Below are 20,569 nucleotides of genomic sequence, written 5' to 3' on the forward strand. Positions count from 1 at the left end.
CCTCTACTGAAAATTTAATTTTATTCAAGAGATCAAAGGTAAAAACACATTACTTAGTGAAACAAAGGACGAAAGAATGTTGGGAATGATGTTTCTTCTATAACAACACGTGTCCTGACTTCACAGTGTGGTCCAAATTACAGCAGATTAGTGAACTTCAATACAGTAATAAGACCTCAGCGAATCCTTGACAGGGGGAAATTAACATCAGTTCCTCTGACAGTACTGAACTTCTAGCAATATATTATGCAGAAATGTTGGCCTCCACAAATTACCATTCTAGTTTCACTCAACATCACCTTTTAACAGAACATAGTAATATTTCTTTAACTTAACAAACCTGGTGTCCTACAATGCCTTCTTTACAGCCTGGGAAATAAAGCAAGCTTTAAAACAATATAGAGATATGTCTGCAGTACCAGATAACATCGGTAATCAAATGCTACATCATCTTAGTAAAAATAGTAAAAAGTTTAGTCTAAAATTTTTTAACGTGATACGGCAAGACATGGAATCCCTTGCAACAGAGAGAGTATCACAATACCTGTAGCAAAACCAGGGAAAGATAAAAAGAAAAAGTCATAGGTCGATCAACTTAACATAACACTTGGATAAACTGTAAGAAAAGATGGTTAATGTGAATATTTGTTGGTGTTTGGAATCTAGAAATCTTCTTTCCTCATTCCAGTGTGAATTCTAAATATTTTGAACTACCAGCAATCATATCATGCTGGAGTTTGCATTTAGAGAGGCCTTTGTGCAGTATTGACATTTGATTGCAGTATTTTTTGATTTACACATGGTGGCGGCATCATCATTTTATCAATCTGCACAAGTGAAGTTTTCATTAATATTTGCCTGCCTTCATACAAAACTTTTTATCATTTAGCCTGTATATAGTCAGTGTGGACATGATCCTCAGTAACCGCTATGTGCAGGAAAATGGAGATCCACAGAGATCTGTTTTAAATGTCACAGTTTTGCAATTGCAATGAATGATGTAGTTGGACATAGTCACACCAGCATTATATGTTGATGATCTTTGTTTATATTATAGCTCTGTATTTTTAAGAACAGCAGAATGCGAACCACAGACAGCTATAGAGAAGACACAAAAATTAATGCAAAACCATTGATACCATTTCTTGCTAGCTAAATCATGCATCATGCATTTTTGTGCAATACGGACTACACATCCTCATCCAGAACTATACCGTGAAATCCAACTTCTGGAAGTAGTGGACAGTGCCATTTTCTAGGACTCCTACTTTCTTTTTTCCGAATAAATTTACATGGTCACTGCACATACAACACATAAAGATTTCCTGCATGAAGAAATTAAATACTCCCTGTTTCCTCAGCAACAGTTCCTGGGGAGACAAATTGAAGTTTTATTAGTGTTTTATAAAGGGCTTATTTTATCGCATTTAGGATTATGGAAGTATTGTTCATGGGTCAGTAGCACCATCCATCCTAGATATATTAGACCCTGCCCACCACACTGGAATCATTTCATAAATGGAGCTTTCAAAATTAATCCAGTTGATAGCCTTCTTGTAGGAGTTGGAATACCACCCCTGGAAACTTTATTTAATTTGCACTCACAATTAATCATATGCCAAACCACCTGTGTCATCCCATTTTGTTTCACATTCCAATTACTCATGAAGTGCCTTAGAACAAGGCAACCAACACCAGTGCACCTGGAAGACCTCTGCTGAGAATCCCCTGAGAACTTCAACTTCCTCTGATTACCTGTGTGCAATACTCAAATCGCAAATTGCTCCATGGTATTTTCCACTATCTGTAGTAAGGAAGAACCTACCATGGGATACCAAAGACATTATAACTCTAATGCTGTATTGCTGTGCCTTTTATTCAGCCATTCAAGGGTATCCATATTTTAATCTCCTTTCACTGACAGATCCAAAAATAATGAACTAGCCGGCTATGCATACATACAAAATTGTAATCAAACATGTCCTCTACAAAAAGAATGTGGTATTCATACCACAGAGTTAATAGCAATACATAGAGCACTACAAAAAAATATAACTACATCAGCGCATTGAAAACCATAAATGAGAGCTTTCCAAAACATCCATTGGTCTCTGGATGCTGAGTCATATCAGCTTTACAGGTAATGAGCTGCCTGAAAAAATTAGTCAAGAAACAATGGGGATGGAAACACTTGAAGTAGATAATCCAAGTGCTGACTTAAGGACACACAACCCGTGCCACATCCTGAAGAAAAGGGAAGACATATGACAAGATAGTACATGCTCCAATAAACCAGGACAATCAAAAGTGTGCTTGTGTATGCTGTCTAATCTTGAACAAGGTCCTTTTAGCCAAAAGCTTAATTGTTTGACAGTCCCCCATTGTGTTTATCTGCAAATCATCACCTCCACTATATAGTGATCAGCAATCCATCCTTTTCATATAGTGGTGATGCTGAGTTGCAAATAGGTGAAACAAAAAGGGTATCAAACATGTAAGCTTTCAGCCAGAAGCCCCGTCTCCATAGACAGACAACATACATCACCAACTTTGACCTCAGTATGTGAAAATATTTTGTTGGCACCCAACTGCTTAGGGAGAAATGATCATCATAGCAAAATAAGAGAAATCCTTTGGCTTATTCTGATAAAGTTATAAAAAAAAGTTGACAAATAATCACAATATTTGTATAATAAGACCTTGGCATATATGACAAATAGGTCAGGTGGAAAGATTCTAATAACCACACAAGTGAATTAATTCTAATTGTGAAGTGCACGGTGATTATTGGGATGTTAACTAAAAAGCAGATAGTACTCCAGGAGGGAATAAATACATTGCATCTGTGGTCAGAGTTCAAAGCAGGCTGTTCATTGAATTAAAAATGCAAGTCTTTAAAGTGAGCTTGAAGGGATTCAGGTTTTATGAAATGGCTTTAATTTCTCTGTGTATCATCTCACGGTTGCAGCTCATTTTACCATAGTATTGCAGGTGGATACTGCTCCAGTATCAGTCATCAGTGGCACCAACAACCTTGTCCAATAACAATGTCAAATCAACCCAAAATTTCTCTAAATCTCTCGATACATGAGCTCTGATGGCAGCAGTCCATCAGTGGACAAGTCTGAAATGAAGTCCAGGATGAAGCTCAAGATGAAATCTAAAATAAAGTGATTCCTGATTGAATGTTTTCTAAAAGGAAAACTTGCATTGCTGCATTTCTTACTGTGTTCAGACTGGCTGGGCTTTGGATCTTCCAAGTGTCAACTGGTAAAATTGCTCCTTAGAACACACTGGTCCCCTTCCATGGGCTATACACTATTCGGTTAACTAGTAATACGCATTTTACCATTTTACACAGATAAGTCATCTCTCTCTCTCTCTCTCTCTCTCTCTCTCTCTCTCTCTCTCTCTCTCTCTTTGTGATCAGTGTGGCAATCCTCATTGGCACAGCTGAACTTATCTGTATAACCTCTTATTTATTTACTTTAGTTAACCCATGTTATTTTTATATCACATAAACATTTGGTTTTTGTGGAATCAAACAAGGCTAGCAGTTTCTCATTCCTTCACAGGCCCATAAACTGTGTCTCCTTTCCATTTTCAAGATGTTTATCTGTGGCATCCAGTGCTTTACGGAGAAAAACTCAGCTTCCTACTTTTGTGCACAAAAGTGCCTTCTGCTAAAAATGTTCCTTTTCTTTTCACTGTCCTGGGTTGTAAAACATTTTTCAGCAGGGGCTTGCATCACAGGAGATCCTATCTGTGTTCATTCATGATGCTTTGGATGCCCCAATGCAGCAATACAAAGAGCTGTTACCTGAGGGCTATTGACCTGCACCTTCCTCAGGTAACCTTCAATGAAATGGCTGTGTGTGCGGTGGCCTACTTTCATTCCCTTTGCAGCCTGTGTGCTTCTGCACCATCCAGAATGCTTTCCATGCTCTCACGTATACAAGGCATGCAAATTCGAACCAAGAATAACTGAAGAGTAAGGTTACATTAGTCAGCTGCCAACAGTCACTAGTACTGCGAGTCATCCATATTACTTGGTGTCAATTAAATAGTGTGATCAAGTGGGTCTTTCATTATGAATTTACATACATTGTGTGACTGTTACTGGAAGAATGATCACATTAACAATAGCAGTATTGCATGTTTACAGTTTTTCCATATAAGATACACAAGCTTAGTGATCTTGTCCCTCGACACTCTAACCAACTGCTTTAAAGAGGGGAAATTCTAAAAAAATTTACTCTCTTTTTCCTGAAACGTATTTATTTCAGGAAGTTATACCTATTGAATAGAGTGTTTGTTTACTTTCTAAAATTTTTAAAAATACTTAACAAATAAATGTCTGTATAGTAGTATTCAGTGATTTCTTGAGCTTTGGGATAAACCATAATACTTGTACCTGTACAGTTCGTATATTTCTCTTATGCACAACGTCATTCTTTGTAGGATTTCTTGAAGAAAGACAGCAAACACAAAGTACATTACAGATTTTACAATAACACTGTTTCTTTGCTCACACATTTCATCTGAACAGCCCTTATGTTGAAGCAAGTATTGACATACATTGTTACAATCCTTGTTTATGTGCCTATTTATTACTCAGTCTCTCCTCTGTGCGGTATACGGCAATTGATTGTCATTACTCTTTCTGTTGTTTTAGTTTTGCCATGTGCTACATTTAGCATTGGTGTAGTGAAAAGGGAGAATTATTAAAACACACATTACATTCATTTAACCCTCCATTAGAAAGATGGACCCTACACCATCAACACAAAGGTGGGGTGCAGTACACCCCAATGCCTACAATGACGCTGTCTCTCTAATTTTCCATGTAAGATCTCTACCACTTTGTTGTTTTATGTTTGTTTCTTTTTCACACTTTATTATAGCTTCAGAACATTTTAAAATGAACAAATTAGCATTTGCATAATAAATTCAACATACAATTAATGTCCAACTTCTATATTTGTGCCTGTTTTCATCTTCACAATGGTCTTGGAGTCATTTGGCAGGTGCATCAGGTACAGGGACACAGTCGGGACACATGAAAGTCGCATGTTCGGTGAGATAAATGTACTTGACCACAGGCTTTGCATATGTAGTTCATCTTTCTGTCCTTCTTGCGGCCGCATAGCCCACACCTGGAATTCTTCTTCATCTTTTTTGGCAAGGAGGTGTCACGGCTTGGCTGCTGGAACTAGGAACGAATTCTTCGAGGTGCTACTCCAGCAGTTTGGGAAGGCACCTCGAATTCCTCCTGATGCTTGTAAATATGACCTTGAAGAAGGGCAAGGGTGAGGGTTTTGAGGAACTGTGGACATATAAGGGTTGACCAAGGCAAGCTGCAGTTTGGATCACTTGCGCATTGATTCCAGCGATGTTGAGTAGCGAGAAGAAGATCCTGGGTGGCAATCTTCTGCACAATCATCTCATGTCGAAAGTTCCACACAACTGATCAATGGTGTTGATACCATCTTTGGTATTATTGCAGTAGGTAATCACCTCAGGTTGCTTCTTGTCCCCAATCAATTCATCTATATTGTGATCATGGTGAAAGGGGAAGAGAAGAATCACAAACTTTTCTTTTTTTCGTTTTTCAGTAACGAGGTGATCTGGTTACTGAAACTGAACATGCTGCTGCAGACTGGGCAGCCAGTGTCTGAGTGAATGCCTTAGGCATTTCTTGTTTTGTTTTCCTAACCATTCCAGCTAGGGTCATCTTGTGCTTGCATAGGAGTGTAATGGGCATTGGAATGCTGGTTTACCAGTTGTCCATTGTTAGGTCTCGACTCAATCCAGATATGTTGGTTATGAGGCATTCAATCACATCAGATGGGGACTTCGTCTTGTGGAGAGCTGAATCAGGTTGCTTTCTGACATACACCTGCGTGCAAGAGGTGCACATGGCAAAGATCTTGATGACTTATTTGGCTGGCTTTGTCAGGATGTATTGAATGAAAGAGCATAGGCCATGGAAACTCACCATTTTCTTGTTGATCATAATGTTGCTACTGAGGATGTAACTGTTTTGGCAGTTCTTGTTGAACTGTTTGAAGACTTCACAGAGTTTATACTGCCTGAGATCATCAAACCTGAGACAGCGCATGAGGAATCTGACTCGAGTCATGGTATTGTCAAGGGGAAGACCTCAGCACCAGTTCCATCGGTGGCCCAGAAGCTTTCCAGGTTCATTCATCCAGCTCTGAGTTCCCCCATTAGATAGAGAAGCCTGAGGAGAGCCATGACCTCAGGTTTGTCCATCTTCCTGTACAGGCTATCTGTCATGGTTTTGTAGTTTTTGGAACATATCTTCTTGTTGATGTAGTTAATGATGATATGGACAATCTCTAGTGTAATGAAAAGACCAAGGGCTTCCTCAGAAGCCTTTGCATTCCTTCCATTTCTCATTAGTCCAGGAACTTCTTGGATGATATTCTGAGGTTGTAACCTTCCACATGCTTGGAGGATTCTTCATCCACCTGGTGACACCATCCTTTTCGAGGTAGAAGTTGTCCCATTTGATATGATCCTCTAGATTCTTGGCTTCCTCCTCCTCCTCCTCCTCTCCTTCACGTTTTGCAGTAGCTTCTACAGTCTAGTGCTTTCCCAACCATACAATGACATGTAAAATATAATGTAATATGCATTGTAATATATTATAATCAAATAATTATAATGCAAGAGTTGCCCAGTTATAGAACAATTGTTATTTACATTGAAAAGTACAAGACTGTCGTAATTATGTATTGTGATATAGTATTAAGGGCCTACAAAGCATCTGTCACTACCTAGGGTGTAGCAGTACTGAAAATCCAGGCAACAAGTATGGAAAGCTGGGGTGCAGTAAACCCAAACAGAGAGAACAAAGATGTTTACTGTCAAGTTATAGCACACGAATGAGGAAAATGCATTGAGCGCACTTGGGTAAATGCCATTGACAGCTATTCAGAACCTCAGCAGTGCCCATGCCTCCACCTCGATGTTATACATGAAGGTATGGCCGGTGAGGTCAACTGTGCCCCGGCTTTCTACTGTAGGGTTAAGTTCTGTTATTTGGTAGTAGGCTGCTATTGCCCCAATTTCCACTGATGTTGCTGCGGAACAGTCAAGAAAAGTAGGTGTAGTAATATTGTTAAAAGCACAGAGAGAGAGAGAGAGAGAGAGAGAGAGAGAGAGAGAGAGAGAGAGAGAGAGAGTCCACCTGTCTTTCTATTCAAGCACTAAAGACATACAATACATTTTTGATTCACATTTCTCCTCTTTTGCATTTCCAGTCTGTAAATAGTTTATATACTAGCTGAACTTAATATTTGTTTTTACATGACTACATATGTGGAATAAACATCAATTTATGGCACCTTTCTTGTATTTAACTGTTTTTTTTTCAGCCATCATCAGATTTCCCAACTTATCTGATTTTCTGTTGCAGCATGTTATAGAAAAGGAGAAGCTAGTACTTTCAGTTGAACAAGAAATTCTACGTGTACATGGACGGGCTGCACGTGCCTTAGCAAATCAATCCTTGCCATTCTCTGTCTGCACTATTCTCAAGGATGAAGAAGTCTACAATGTCATCACACCTGAACAGGAGGAGAAGGATCGCAATGCACGCTCACGCTACAATGGACGTCTTTTCCTCAGTTGGTTGCAAGATGTTGATGATAAATGGGAGAAAATAAAGGTCAGTTGCTTGATAAATCAGTTTTTGACTGTTTAAAAAAATATCAACTACACATGTTCTTCAACTATGCAGACGAATGTGTAGCATAAGTTTTAAGGCAACTGGTAATATAACGTAATTGTCCTGATTTGCTTTTGTGACTAGGAGATTGATTTCTTATGGTTCTAATATACTTATCTAGTAACCTGAATCAGGTAGAAGAGTTCTGGTAAGGATACACTTCTTTTGCTGAATTATTTAATTTCTTTGCATTTCATAAGAGGAGGTAGTTTTTGTTGAACAAGTCTGCAGACGTATTGCACAATCCTGTTAAGGAATGACTGTCTTGCAGTATCTGATCTAGTTAAAACTGCAGTTGTTTTAGTAAAAATTCACATTGTATGTGTAAGGTTGGATTGTTTGTTTGCTCAGAAAAGACAGTATAAGTCATAATAGATCTCATTCCCTGTCCCACTTCCCTCCCTGGCACACACCAAGTACTTGTACTAAATTTTATCCAGTTGCCACAGACCTGTGTCTCGAGCTGATTCAAAACAAAGATATACATAATCTGAAAACGGCCTTATTAGTGCATGGTATGCTCATACTCCAATGTCTGCAGCTCCTTCAAGAGCCATTCTGAGCTGAAACTGTGCCTCTGGCACAGAACTGCTAAAGATCCCTCCCCTCCCACTCCTTTCCATACGTTTAGTAGTAGCAGTTGTAGCTGTAATGGTCTTCAGTCCAGAGACTGGTTTGATGCATCTCTCCATGCTACTCTATCCTGTCCAAGCTTCTTCACCTCTAAGTACCTATTGCAACCTACATCCTTCTGAGTCTGCTTAGCGTATTCATCTCTTGGTCTCCCTCTACGATTTTACCCTCCACTCTGCCCTCCAATGCTAAATTGGTGATCCCTTGATGCCTTAGAACATGTCCTACCAACTGGTCCCTTCTTCTAGTCAAGTTGTACCACAAATTTCTCTTTTCCCCAATTCTATTCAATACCTCCTCATTAGTTATGTGATCTACCCCTCTGATATTCAGCATTCTTCTGTAGCACCACATTTCGAAAGCTTCTATTCTCTTCTTGTCTAAACTATTTATTGTCCACGTTTCACTTCCATTCATGGCTACACTCCATACAAATACTTTCAGAAATGACTTCCTCACACTTAAATCAATACTCGATGTTAACAAATTTCTCTTCTTCATAAATGCTTTCCTTGCTATTGCCATTCTACATTTTACATCCTCTCTACGTCGACCATCATCAGTCATTTTGCTTCCCAAATAGCAAAACTCATTTACTTCTTCAAGTGTCTCATTTACTAATCTTATTCCCTCAGCATCTCTTGCTTTAATTTGACTACATTCCATTATCCTCATTTTGCTTTTGTTTATGTTCATCGTATATTGTCCTTTCAAGACACAGTCCATTCCGTTCAGCTGCTCTTCCAGGTCCTTTGCTGTCTCTGACAGAATTACAATGTCGTCGGCGAACCTCAAAGTTTTTATTTCTTCTCCATGGATTTCAATTCTTCTCCAAATTTTTCTTTTGTTTCCTTTACTGCTTGCTCAATATACAGATTGAACAATATTGGGGATAGGCTATAATCCTGCCTCACTCCCTTCCCAACCATTGCTTCCCTTTCCTGTCCCTTGACTCTTATAATTGCCATCTGGTTTCTGTACAAATTGTAAATAGACTTTCACTCCCTGTATTTTACCCCTGACACCTTCAGAATTTGAGAGAGAGTATTCCAGTCAACATTGTCAAAAGCTTTCTCTATAAATGCTAAAAATGTAGGTTCGCCTTTCCTTAATCTATCTTCCAAGATAAATTTTAGGGTCAGTATTGCCTCAGGTGTTCAAACATTTCTACGGAATCCAAACTGATCGTCCTCGAGGTCGGCTTCTACCAGTTTTTCCATTCATCTGTAAAGAATTCGCGTTAGTGTTTTGCAGCTGTGACTTATTAAACTGATAGTTAGGTAATTTTCACATCTGTCAACACCTGAATTCTTTGGGATTTGCATTATTATATTCTTCTTGAAGCCTGAGGTATCTCGCCTGTCTCATACAGCTTGCTCACCAGATGGTAGAGTTTTGTCAGGGCTGGCTCTCCCAAGGCTGTTAGTAATTCTGACGGAATGTTGTCTACTCCCGGGGCCTTGTTTTGACTTAGATCTTTCAATGCTCTGTCAAACTCTTCACACAGTATCATATCTCCCATTCCATCTTCATCTGCATCCTCTTTCATTTACATAATATTGTCCTCAAGTACATCGCCCTTGTATAGACCCTCTATATACTCCTTCCACCTTTCTGCTTTTCCTTCTTTGCTTAGAACTGGATTTTCATCTGAGCTCTTGATATTCATACAAGTGGTTCTCTTTTCTCCAAAGGTCTTCTAAATTTTCCTGTAGGCAGTATCTATCTTACCCCCTAGTGAGATAAGCCTCTACATCCTTACATTTGTCTTCTAGCCACCCCTGCTTAGCCATTTTGCACTTCCTGTCGATTTCATTTTTGAGACGTTTGTATTCCTTTTTCCCTGTTTCAATTACTGCACTTTTATATTTTCTCATCTCATCAAATAAATTCAATATATCTTCTGTTACCCAAGGATTTCTACTAGCCCTCGTCTTTTTACCTATTTGATCCTCTGCTGCCTTCACTATTTTATCTCTCACAGCTACCCATTCTTCTTCTGCTGTATTTCTTTCCCCCATTCCTGTCAATTGTTCCCTAATGCTCTCCCTGAAACACTCTACAACCTCTGGTTCTGTCAATTTATCCAGGCCCCATCTCCTTAAATTCCCACCTTTTTGCAGTTTCTTTAGTTTTAATCTACAGTTCATAACCAATAGAATGTGGTCAGAGTCCACAACTGCCCCTGGAAATGTCTTACAATTTAAAACCTGGTTCCTAAATCTCTGCCTTACCATTATATAATCTATCTGAAACCTTCCAGTATCTCTAGGCCTCTTCCATCTATACAACCTTCTTTCATGATTCTTGAACCAAGATGATTAAGTTATGCTCTGTCCAAAATTCTATCAGGTGGCTTCCTCTTTCATTTCTTACCCCCATTCCATATTCACCTACTACATTTCCTTCTCTTCCTTTTCCTACTATCAAATTCCAGTCACCTATGACTATTAAATTTTTGTCTCCCTTCACTATCTGAATAATTTCTTTTATCTCATCATACAGTTCATCAATTTCTTCATCTGCGGATCCAGTTGGCATATAAACTTGTAATACTGTGGTAGGTGTGGGCTTTGTGTATCTTGGCCAGAATAATGCGTTCACTATGCTGTTTATAGTAGCTTACCCGCACTCCTATTTTTTATTCATTATTAAACTTACTCCTGAATTACCCCTATTTGATTTTGTATTGATAACCCTGTATTCACTTGACCAGAAATCTTGTTCCTCCTGCCACCGAACTTCACTAATTCCCAATATACCTAACTTTAACCTATCCATTTCCCTTTTAAAATTTTCTAACCTACCTGCCCGATTAAGGGATCTGACATTCCAGGCTCCGATCCATAGAACGGCAGTTTTCTTTCTCCTGATAACGACGTCCGCCTGAGTAGTCTCCACCTGTAGATCCAAATGGGGGACTATTTTACCTCTGGAATATTTTACCCAAGAGGAAGCCATCATCATTTAACCATACAGTAAAGTTGCATGCCCTCAGGAAAAATTATGGCTGTAGTTTCCCCTTGCTTTCAACCGTTCGCAGTACCAGCACAGCAAGGCCGTTTTGGTTAGTGTTACAAGGCCAGATCAGTCAATCATCCAGACTGTTGCCCCTGCAACTACTGAAAAGGCTGCTGCCCCTCCTCAGGAACCACACATTTGTCTGTCCCCTCAACAGATATTCTTCAGTTGTGGTTGCACCTACGGTACGGCTATCTGTATCGCTGAGGCACACACGCCTCCCCTCCATGGTTCATGGGGGTTAAGTAGGTTTAATAAAATTGAGGCAGGCATGAAAACTAATATTTAAATGAACTTTTTTGATGAAAAATATTACACACAACTCTTATCATTGTAGTGAATAAATAAAAAAGTCCTTATCTTACTGTTGATGACACTTATGCACATTGGTTTCAGGGTGATGTTTTCTCGAAGTATACACCAGTTTCCAGGCATGGGTTTTGGTAGAATTTTACTGTGCATTTCCTTGCCTTGAGGCAAAGTCATTAATTATGTCATAGGCATCAAGTCAAACTGCTGTGTCGTGTTCTATCAATGAAATTACTAAATTTGACAATCTGCTTTCACCCCTACTCAGTCTTAAGTAGTTTTTTTAATCACATTTAATTCAGCTGCACATTTCTCGTACTTTGAAGCACTCTGGCTCAGTCTCACACCATTTTTGACAGAAGCTTCCAGTTGTATAGCATACTTGCTTCATGACCTGCTCACCGATCTTTGAGATCCTGAAACAGCAAGAAATTTAGTAACTAGAACTCCGTTGTCAGATGTGTGAGCTCTGTAGGCAACAGCTCAATTAACCAAGCACTTTGTTGCTGCAGAAACCATGTTCAGTCTTAGTTGTTTCTGTATGATGCAATGTGGATGAAATGACACTGCAAATATGAGACTGTGACAGCAGTGTGTGTTTATGGCTGTGAGCAGAGAGAGAATCTGCTTCTTGTAGGCAGAAGATTGGATAGTGAGTTGTGGGAGACCTCGAGAGAACTAGTGTAACTCTTCTGGTTAATTCTTCAACTGCCTTTTTCTTGTTTTCCGATCACTTTTTGGGCCCCACTCTGTTCCTGTGCCCTTGGCGGAATGTACCTTGCCACCCTCTTGATATGGCCCTGGCTGCACCCCAACTTACATTGATTAATTCACACAATGTATTGATAGAATTCTGTCAGTTTATGGCACCTTCTTAGATATGTAATATCCATTGGGCCTGGACAGAGATCCTGTCTGTCATAAGTGGCATACTGGGGGCTTTCTGGGTGACAAATTGAAATCATTCTATTTCATATCTGTGTAATAATGACATCTTTTAGTAAAATTCAGCATTTAAGCATTTAAAATATATGCACATACTTACAAGTAAAGTACAATTGGGGAAAAAAAAGCTTCACAAGTAAAGCGATTTGTATAGGTTCAGTGATTGTGCACATGATCCGCGCAGTGCTCCCACTGTACCTGAAGAAACAAAGCCCACATTTACAAGACATCAAGGTGTTGTGACTCAAGTTCTTAGTTATAAGCTATTCACATATTTTGTAAAGTACAGTTATCAGTTTTTTAAATGGAGTATACTGCTTGTCAGTTACAACAACATTAACTTTTTTAAGAAAGCCAGAAATGACACTCCAATATTTTTCTGGTGATTACCTGTCATTTTTTCAGTTTTCGTATCACATTCACAAAAGTAACATTTTAAAGCTCTTGTGTGAAGTGTTGGAAGCTGTTTACAATGCCCAAATGACTCGTCTAAATGCTGGTATTTTCACTCTTGTACCTCACATCAGTAAGACTTTGTTCCCAGAAAAAAATACAGAACAGATTGTTTTCAAATGTGCTTTTGTTTACAAAAATTAGCTTGTAGTAATTTCTTTTCACTTTAAGGTGGTTTCTAATATTCCTTCTGTGGTACGGGAGGCTCCCATCAGGTCACAGATGACGAAGAAACATTTTACTGTTTGCCCAAATCAAATTTTGAATTAAAAATTGGGAAACAAGTGCTAAAAAGTCAGTCACCTGAGCACACTAGAGACTGTTGTACCAAATTGTCTTCTTTCTTGTTAGAGCAAATTAAACTAGTCAGTACTAAGCAGAATGACCAAAATATTATTTTGACCTGTGTTCACTTGTTTTTCTGATTCATTACCTGGTAATGCCTGAGAAAGTAAGAGACTTTCTTTTCTGAGTTTCATAACAAATGCAGCATGTGAAAATAAAAAACATCCATGTATCCTGACTGCTCGAATCTCATGATCCTTGTGTGTAAATATGTATGCCAGAAGCAAGTTTTTAAAATCATGTTCACTGTGTGATAAAAATTATCCGGACACCCCCAAAAACATAAGTTTTTCATATTAGGTGCATTGTGCTGCCACTTACTGCCAGGTACTCCATATCAGCAACCTCAGTAGTCATTAGACATCGTGAGAGAGCAGAAGGGGCACTCCATGGAACTCACGGACTTCGAACGTGGTCAGGTGATTGGGTGTCACTTGTCAGATGTCTGTATGCGACATTTCCACTCTCCTAAACATCCCTAGGTCCACTGTTTCTGGTGTGATAGTGAAGTGGAAACGTGAAGGGACACATACAGCACAAAAGCGTATAGGCCGACCTCGTCTGTTGACTGACAGAGACTGCCAACAGATGAAGAGGGTCTTCATGTGTAATAGACAGACATCTATCCAGACCATCACTTAGGAATTCCAAACTGCATCAGGATCCACTGCAAGTATTATGACAGTTAGGCGGGAGGTGAGAAAACTTTGATTTCATGGTTGAGTGACTGCTCATAAGCCACACATCACGCTGGTAAATGCCAAACGATGCCTCACTTGGTGTAAGAAGCGTAAATATTCAACGATTGATCAGTGGAAAAACATTGTGTGGCGTGACGAATTGCAGTACTCAATCTGGTGATCTGATGGCAGGGTGTGGGTATGGCGAATGCCCGATGAATGTCATCTGCCAACAGGAAAATTCGGAGGCAGTGGTGTTGTGGTGTGGTCGTGGTTTTCATGGCCAGGGCTTGCAACCCTTGTTTTGCATGGAACTATCACAGCACAGGCCTACACTGATGTTTTAAGCACCTTCTTGCTTCCCACTGTTGAAGAGCAATTTGGGGATGGCAATTGCATCTTTCAACATGATCGAGCACATGTTCATAATGCACGGCCTGTGGCAGAATGGTTACATAGCAGTAACATCCCTGTAATGGACTGGCCTGCACAGAGTCCTGACCTGAATCCTATATAACACCTTTGGGATGTTTTGGAACCTGTCTTCATGCCAGGCCTCACTGACCGACATTGATACCTCTCCTCAGTGCAGCACTCCATGAAGAATGGATTGCCATTCCCCAAGAAACCTTTCAGCTCTGGAATGAACGTATGCCTGCGAGAGTGGAAGCTGTTATGAAGCCTAAGGGTGGGCCAACACCATACTGAATTCCAGCATTACCGATGGAGGATGCCACGAACTTGTATGTCATTTTCAGCCAGGTGTCCGGATACTTTTGATCACATAATGTTACTAGTTTATATCAATTTCATGGTAGTTTTTCATTTGAAGGATGATGCCTTTTTTTTCTTCCAAACTGCAGTTTATTAGGGCACACTCTAAAACAAAAGTGACTTCACAGCAAGTGGCATGATGGATTATATGGAAGTGCTGCCATATGCTGCCCTTTCCACTTGCTCCAGTCAGAATCCAGCGGCAGTGTTTCCAATATGGCACCAGCTGGAATTACTCGTATGGACATTCATGTTGTCATCCAGGTTATGGCATTAGAACTGAGCCAAAGATCCACTAAGAAGAAGAGATAGTACAAATGTTGGATCTGGAAGTGGATTTTACACAGAAATAACATGGTGGCTTCAAAAGAACTTACAACCAAAGTAGCACTCAAAAACAAAGATCCATCCATGACCCACTTTTTAAATAAAAGAAACCAATTAGGGTACTTGTAGAGCAGTGATTTGAGCTCTATTAAAAAAAATTGATACTGGCATTAGAGGTGCAGTCCTGCCTCATGTGAAGCCAGAAGTAACACTCCAATATTTTTCTGGTGATTACCTGTCATTTTTCCAGTTTTCATATTACATTCACAGAAGTAAAATTTTAGAGCTTTTGTGTGAAGTGTAAGAAGCTGTTTACAATGCCCCAAAGACTTTTAAATGCTGGTGTTTCCACTCTTGTACCCCACATCGGGTAAATAAGATGAAATATTACAGTTATTCTAGATGGAATTTTGGAATTATGCTTCATGGAAGTGTACTAAAAGGCTCTAATATAGTTGGTGAATTCCTTTATTAAAAGCTGTATTCTAGCTGAAATTGTATGGCCACATGGAACTGTGTTACTTCCTTTCTCAAATCCACAGGGCAAGTGTTTAATAGCACTGAAATAGCTAGTACTAGAATCTGACTATACTACCAGTATTGCATTAATTTTCACAATATTTAGCATTAAGTGAGCTGTTTGAAACTCCAAATAACTTTTACTAATTACTCAATAATACTTGCTTTCTCACAAATGAATCTTATCCATGCATCATATGTTAGAAACATCAGCTCGTAGCTGCAGTGGCAAAGCCTTTAACTACTGTCAACCTTGAATATTGAAAGTTGATATTATGTTCCTGTTAAAAATAATCATCTTGTCATGGTTCAGGGCACATACCATTTAAACTAAAAGCATACAAGTATTATGTTGTCAGAGTTGCTTGGTACTCACCATACATAATGAAATCATACTCCACACCATTTCGTTATCACGATAGCTGTGCATTTATCGTTCAAGTTTAAATTAGCAGTTTTTTGTGTTGGCTTAAGAACAGTAATAGCATTATTTTTAATCCTACTATTTCACTTTTAATTTACAGAAAATGCAAAATTTTTTTTTTCTAAATTTGCATAAAAGAAAGTAACAAGTTTTTATGCTCCATTTTATTTACAACTATACAGTTTTTACGTAAGGTTCAGAAATCAACATTTTTGGGAGCCAGATGGCACACTCAGATAAGATTAGTTGAGTTGGTTGTTGTAGGTATTGCAAATGCTTCTTGTTTTAGCATGTGCAATTCATAAGTCACAACCAGGGATGTTTTCCCACACACCATTCACAAATTCAAGCAATGCTTGATATCTTAATCATCTGTCTCTGCAGCACTGTGCACTCTTCATACCGTTCAATAAATTGTACAAATGGTTTGCTAACAACCATCTGTCAGCCATATTTTGGTACTGTGAAACTCTCACATGGCAAAATTACTAACACAAAACCCAAAATTTTGCAAAGGTGCATTGAGCGACAAGCTGGCAGTCAAATGATGCTAATCAGTGGTGGGGGAAGAAAGTGGTGTTAAAGCAACTTAAACTTTTGTGGCATGGCTGAAAGAGGTGTCGCTGAAGTGGTTGCCATTTGAGTGGCTTCACTTTTGTTGCATGTGGAAACACGGGATAACATTGTATTGTTCACTGAACAAATTCATCACACATTGTCAACCCATCATTTTTTTCAATGAACAGTCCTACAAAACTAAAAATGACTATCACTCGAGAATATATTGTCCATGTGTGAATAATAAACTTTCACCTCCCACACTGTAATTTTACAGACACATAATGACTGGCTAATACTCATCCACACATTTTTTTTTGGTTGTGTGTGTGTTTTTGTTGGGGGGGGGGGGGGGGGGACAGGTGGTTCCCTCTTATCCCATCATTTTGGCCCTCTTTCTCTAACCTTTCCCAACCTAGAAACTCATTGTTCCATAAGTTAAGAATAATTTATTCATATTTAAAAGTACATCAGCAGTACTAAAATTTTTGCCTCCTGAATAAGCTCTGACCAAAGTTCTGTCTCTTAGTAGCTTTATTTTTCTTGTGAATCTTGAACACTTTTCACAGTTAAAAACTTCTAGATTTTATTTAATAATCACCATCAGCCACTTCTGGGTAAAGGTATGCTCTAGAGTTTTCCACACTTTAAAATCTTCAGCTAAAGAATCCTTGTTTATCTCTCACACTTTCTTATTTCATTTATCTACCTCCCATTAGGTAATATCCTCAGTCTTACCATATCACGTGGAAAACAGTAAAATATTTCCTCGGTTCACCTACCATCCATTCATGTTGCTACATCTTCCGCTCATCTCCATTTCATTTTCATTACAGTTGTACCTATGTCTTCCATTCTTAACTGCTACCAGATTCATTTGCTTGCTGTACTGTCTCTCCTAGTAATTATTAACCTGCACCTCTCCGTGGCTCACTGAGTTATCCTCAGTTTTTGATTGACAGAATTATGATAGAAAAGATTGCTTGCTACTTACTATATAACGGAGATCTTGAGTCACAGACAGTTGCAACAAAAAGATTGCTAAACAAAAGCTTTTGCCTTCTTCTGAAGTGTACAACCAGTCTTATTGTTGTGCCTGTCTGCAACTCAACATCTCCACTATTTGGTGAGTGGAAATCTTTCATAATACTGTCATTATTCCATCCTGGATTTTCCATACTTCAATTTTTGATTGCCTATAGTATTAAAAGTCCGTGCTCCACTGACTTAAGTCAAAACTAGCAACACACTGATACTAAACTCTCATTCTGAGACATGCCACAATCTTTAATTTGAAAAATGTACATAGTGTACCAAAAGCACATCAGGCCATTTTTACTGTTGTTTCTTTTCTAAATCATTCACTCCTTATCTCCAACAATATTATGAAAAGGAAAGTTGTTACCATATAGCAGAGGTGCGGAGTCACAGACAGCCACAACAAAAAGACTGTCATAAATTAGCTTTCAGCCTGTATGGCGCGCACGCGCTTACACACACACACACACACACACACACACACACACACACACACTCTCGCAAATGCAACTCACACATGTGACGGATTTCCATTGTTTACTCTTTATCTCCTCTTGTTCTAAATAGAAATATTTTTCAACTGGTTCTATACCTTCATTGTTAATTTTTAGATTTGACATGGAAATCAACCTCACAACCACAGAAAGAGCAGCAATCCCCCACTTGGAAACTGATCCAGACCTTTTTATAACCCTGTCTGCTGATAAACACTCCACCACTGTGTTTATGAACTATGGAGATTATCTGGCAGAGAATCTCTGCCAACTGTCAAATACATCTACATATAAGTCCTGCCACAGTGACACCATTCCAGAAATCCAGCAGAATTTTCAGACTTTCCTCAGATCCTTAGGTACATCCCAGAGATTTTCCACTGAGTCTCTCTCTCTCTCTCTCTCTCTCTCTCTCTCTCTCTCTCTCTCTCTGGGACATCTTGTTATGGTTACTGTGCCCCCACAAAGCACAAAGAGACACTCTGATCTTGTGGACCAACACCTTCAGGCTGTTACCTGTAACCTACACTCCTGTATAAAATACACCAACCACTTCTTCGATGACTCTCCGCAGTTCGTGTTCCTTTACCACCCAGTACCCTGATAATCACTGTTAATATCACATCCTTGTACACTAGCATCCCCAAGGTCTGTGGCCAAACACTATCTTTCCCAACACCTGACTGACTTTATACCTACAAACTCCTTCCTGGTCACCATGATTGACTAAATCCTCACCCACAATTACTTCTCCTTTTACAATACTGCTTAAATCAAATCTGTGGTACAGCAAAAGACACGTGCATGGTATTGGCTTATGCTGAGATATTCATGGGCTACTAAGAGGAATACTTCATAATCTTCATGATCTGGTCTGAGGGCGAGGACACCCTTTCCACATTCCTCTGGAACCTCAGCACCTCCCACACTCATTACACATTGTCCTCCTCATTTCAACAAGCCACCTTCCTCAATGTTGATTTGATTTCCACCTCAAGGATGGCTGCATTGGTACCTTCATTCAAATCAAACATACCAACCACCATCGATACTTCCACTTTGACAGCTGCCACCCATTTCACCCCAAGAAGTCCCTTCCATACAGCCTAGCCACCTGTGGCTGTCACATCTGTTGTGATGAGCAGTTCTTCTACAAATATGCCAGTGGCCTCACTGAGGCATTCACAGACTAAAATTGCCCTCACAATCTTGTCCAGAAATTGATCTCCCAGGCCTTGTCTATCCAGTTACCTCCCCTCCCCAACATAGCCACTGTTGCACAAAGGAGCACTTCTCTTGTGACTCAGTAACACACAGGACTGAAGCAAATAAATCACAAACTTTTGATGCTGCATCTAGCTGCCCTATCCTGTCCCCAACATGTCCCTGCTCACTTCCACAGGCAGCACTAGCATTGCTAACAAAAATGGCGAGACCGAAACAGTACCCAAGGAAGAGTAGGCCTATGCCTGAACCCATAAAAAACCCATAAAACAGAGTGTCCATGTATAATGCACTTGAATATAAACGGTCTCAGTGCCGACTTTTCAAACAAAAATCATAAACTTGACAATTTGCAAATTATTCTTTCAGAATTTAAAATATTAAAGTTATCTGCCTCAATGAACATTGGCTTACATGTGGTAATATTAAAATTCTTAATAAAATCGAAAATTTCGAATTAGCTAACAGTTTTTGTAGATGAGAGAAATCACATGGAGGTTATTGCATACATACTCATTCTGACATGAAATATGAAGTAAGGAACGATTTTAATCATTTGAATATAGAATGTATATTTGAAAGCTGTTGCATCGAGTTAAGGGACCTAAATGTCCTAGTAGTTTCTATTTACAGAGTACCAGACAAAACTACAATTGAAGCTTTCCTGCTCAAATTTAAGTGCCTTCTTGAAAATCTTAATAAAGAAAAAAGGAAAAATATTATAATAGCTGCTGATTTCAATATTAATATCATAGCTGACGGCAATGATGTGTCCAAATTCAGTGACTTAATAAAAAGCTTTGGCTTCAAAGCAAACTTCATGCAACCCACTAGAATAAATGCACAGTCAGCGACCTGTATTGATAATATTTTAACAAATTATGTGTTTGAAGATGTTAATAAATTTTGCTTAGATTTAGGAATCTCTGACCACTCCACATTATTCATTGAACTACCAAAACTCTAGAAAGAAATTTCATGTAACAAAAGCTACATGAAAAGGAACTTCAATGAAAAAAACCTAACTATATTTAGCAATAAGTTAAGAGAGGTTGAATGGTCTTATGAC

General features: G+C 39.0%; 1 protein-coding gene across 1 annotated transcript in view; it reads left to right on the forward strand.

Annotated features, from left to right (window-relative positions):
• Positions 1-20,569, forward strand: part of LOC126188785 (ankyrin repeat domain-containing protein 12-like) — a 127,891-nt gene that overhangs the window by 104,043 nt on the left and 3,279 nt on the right. Inside the window, exon 8 of the mRNA XM_049930398.1 lies at positions 7,445-7,696. Coding sequence (XP_049786355.1) covers positions 7,445-7,696 — 252 coding nt within the window. The remainder of the gene's footprint in view (positions 1-7,444; positions 7,697-20,569) is intronic.

This window comes from Schistocerca cancellata, chromosome 5, assembly GCF_023864275.1.
Source record: "Schistocerca cancellata isolate TAMUIC-IGC-003103 chromosome 5, iqSchCanc2.1, whole genome shotgun sequence".
In the NCBI taxonomy this organism is placed as follows: Eukaryota; Metazoa; Arthropoda; class Insecta; order Orthoptera; family Acrididae; genus Schistocerca; species Schistocerca cancellata.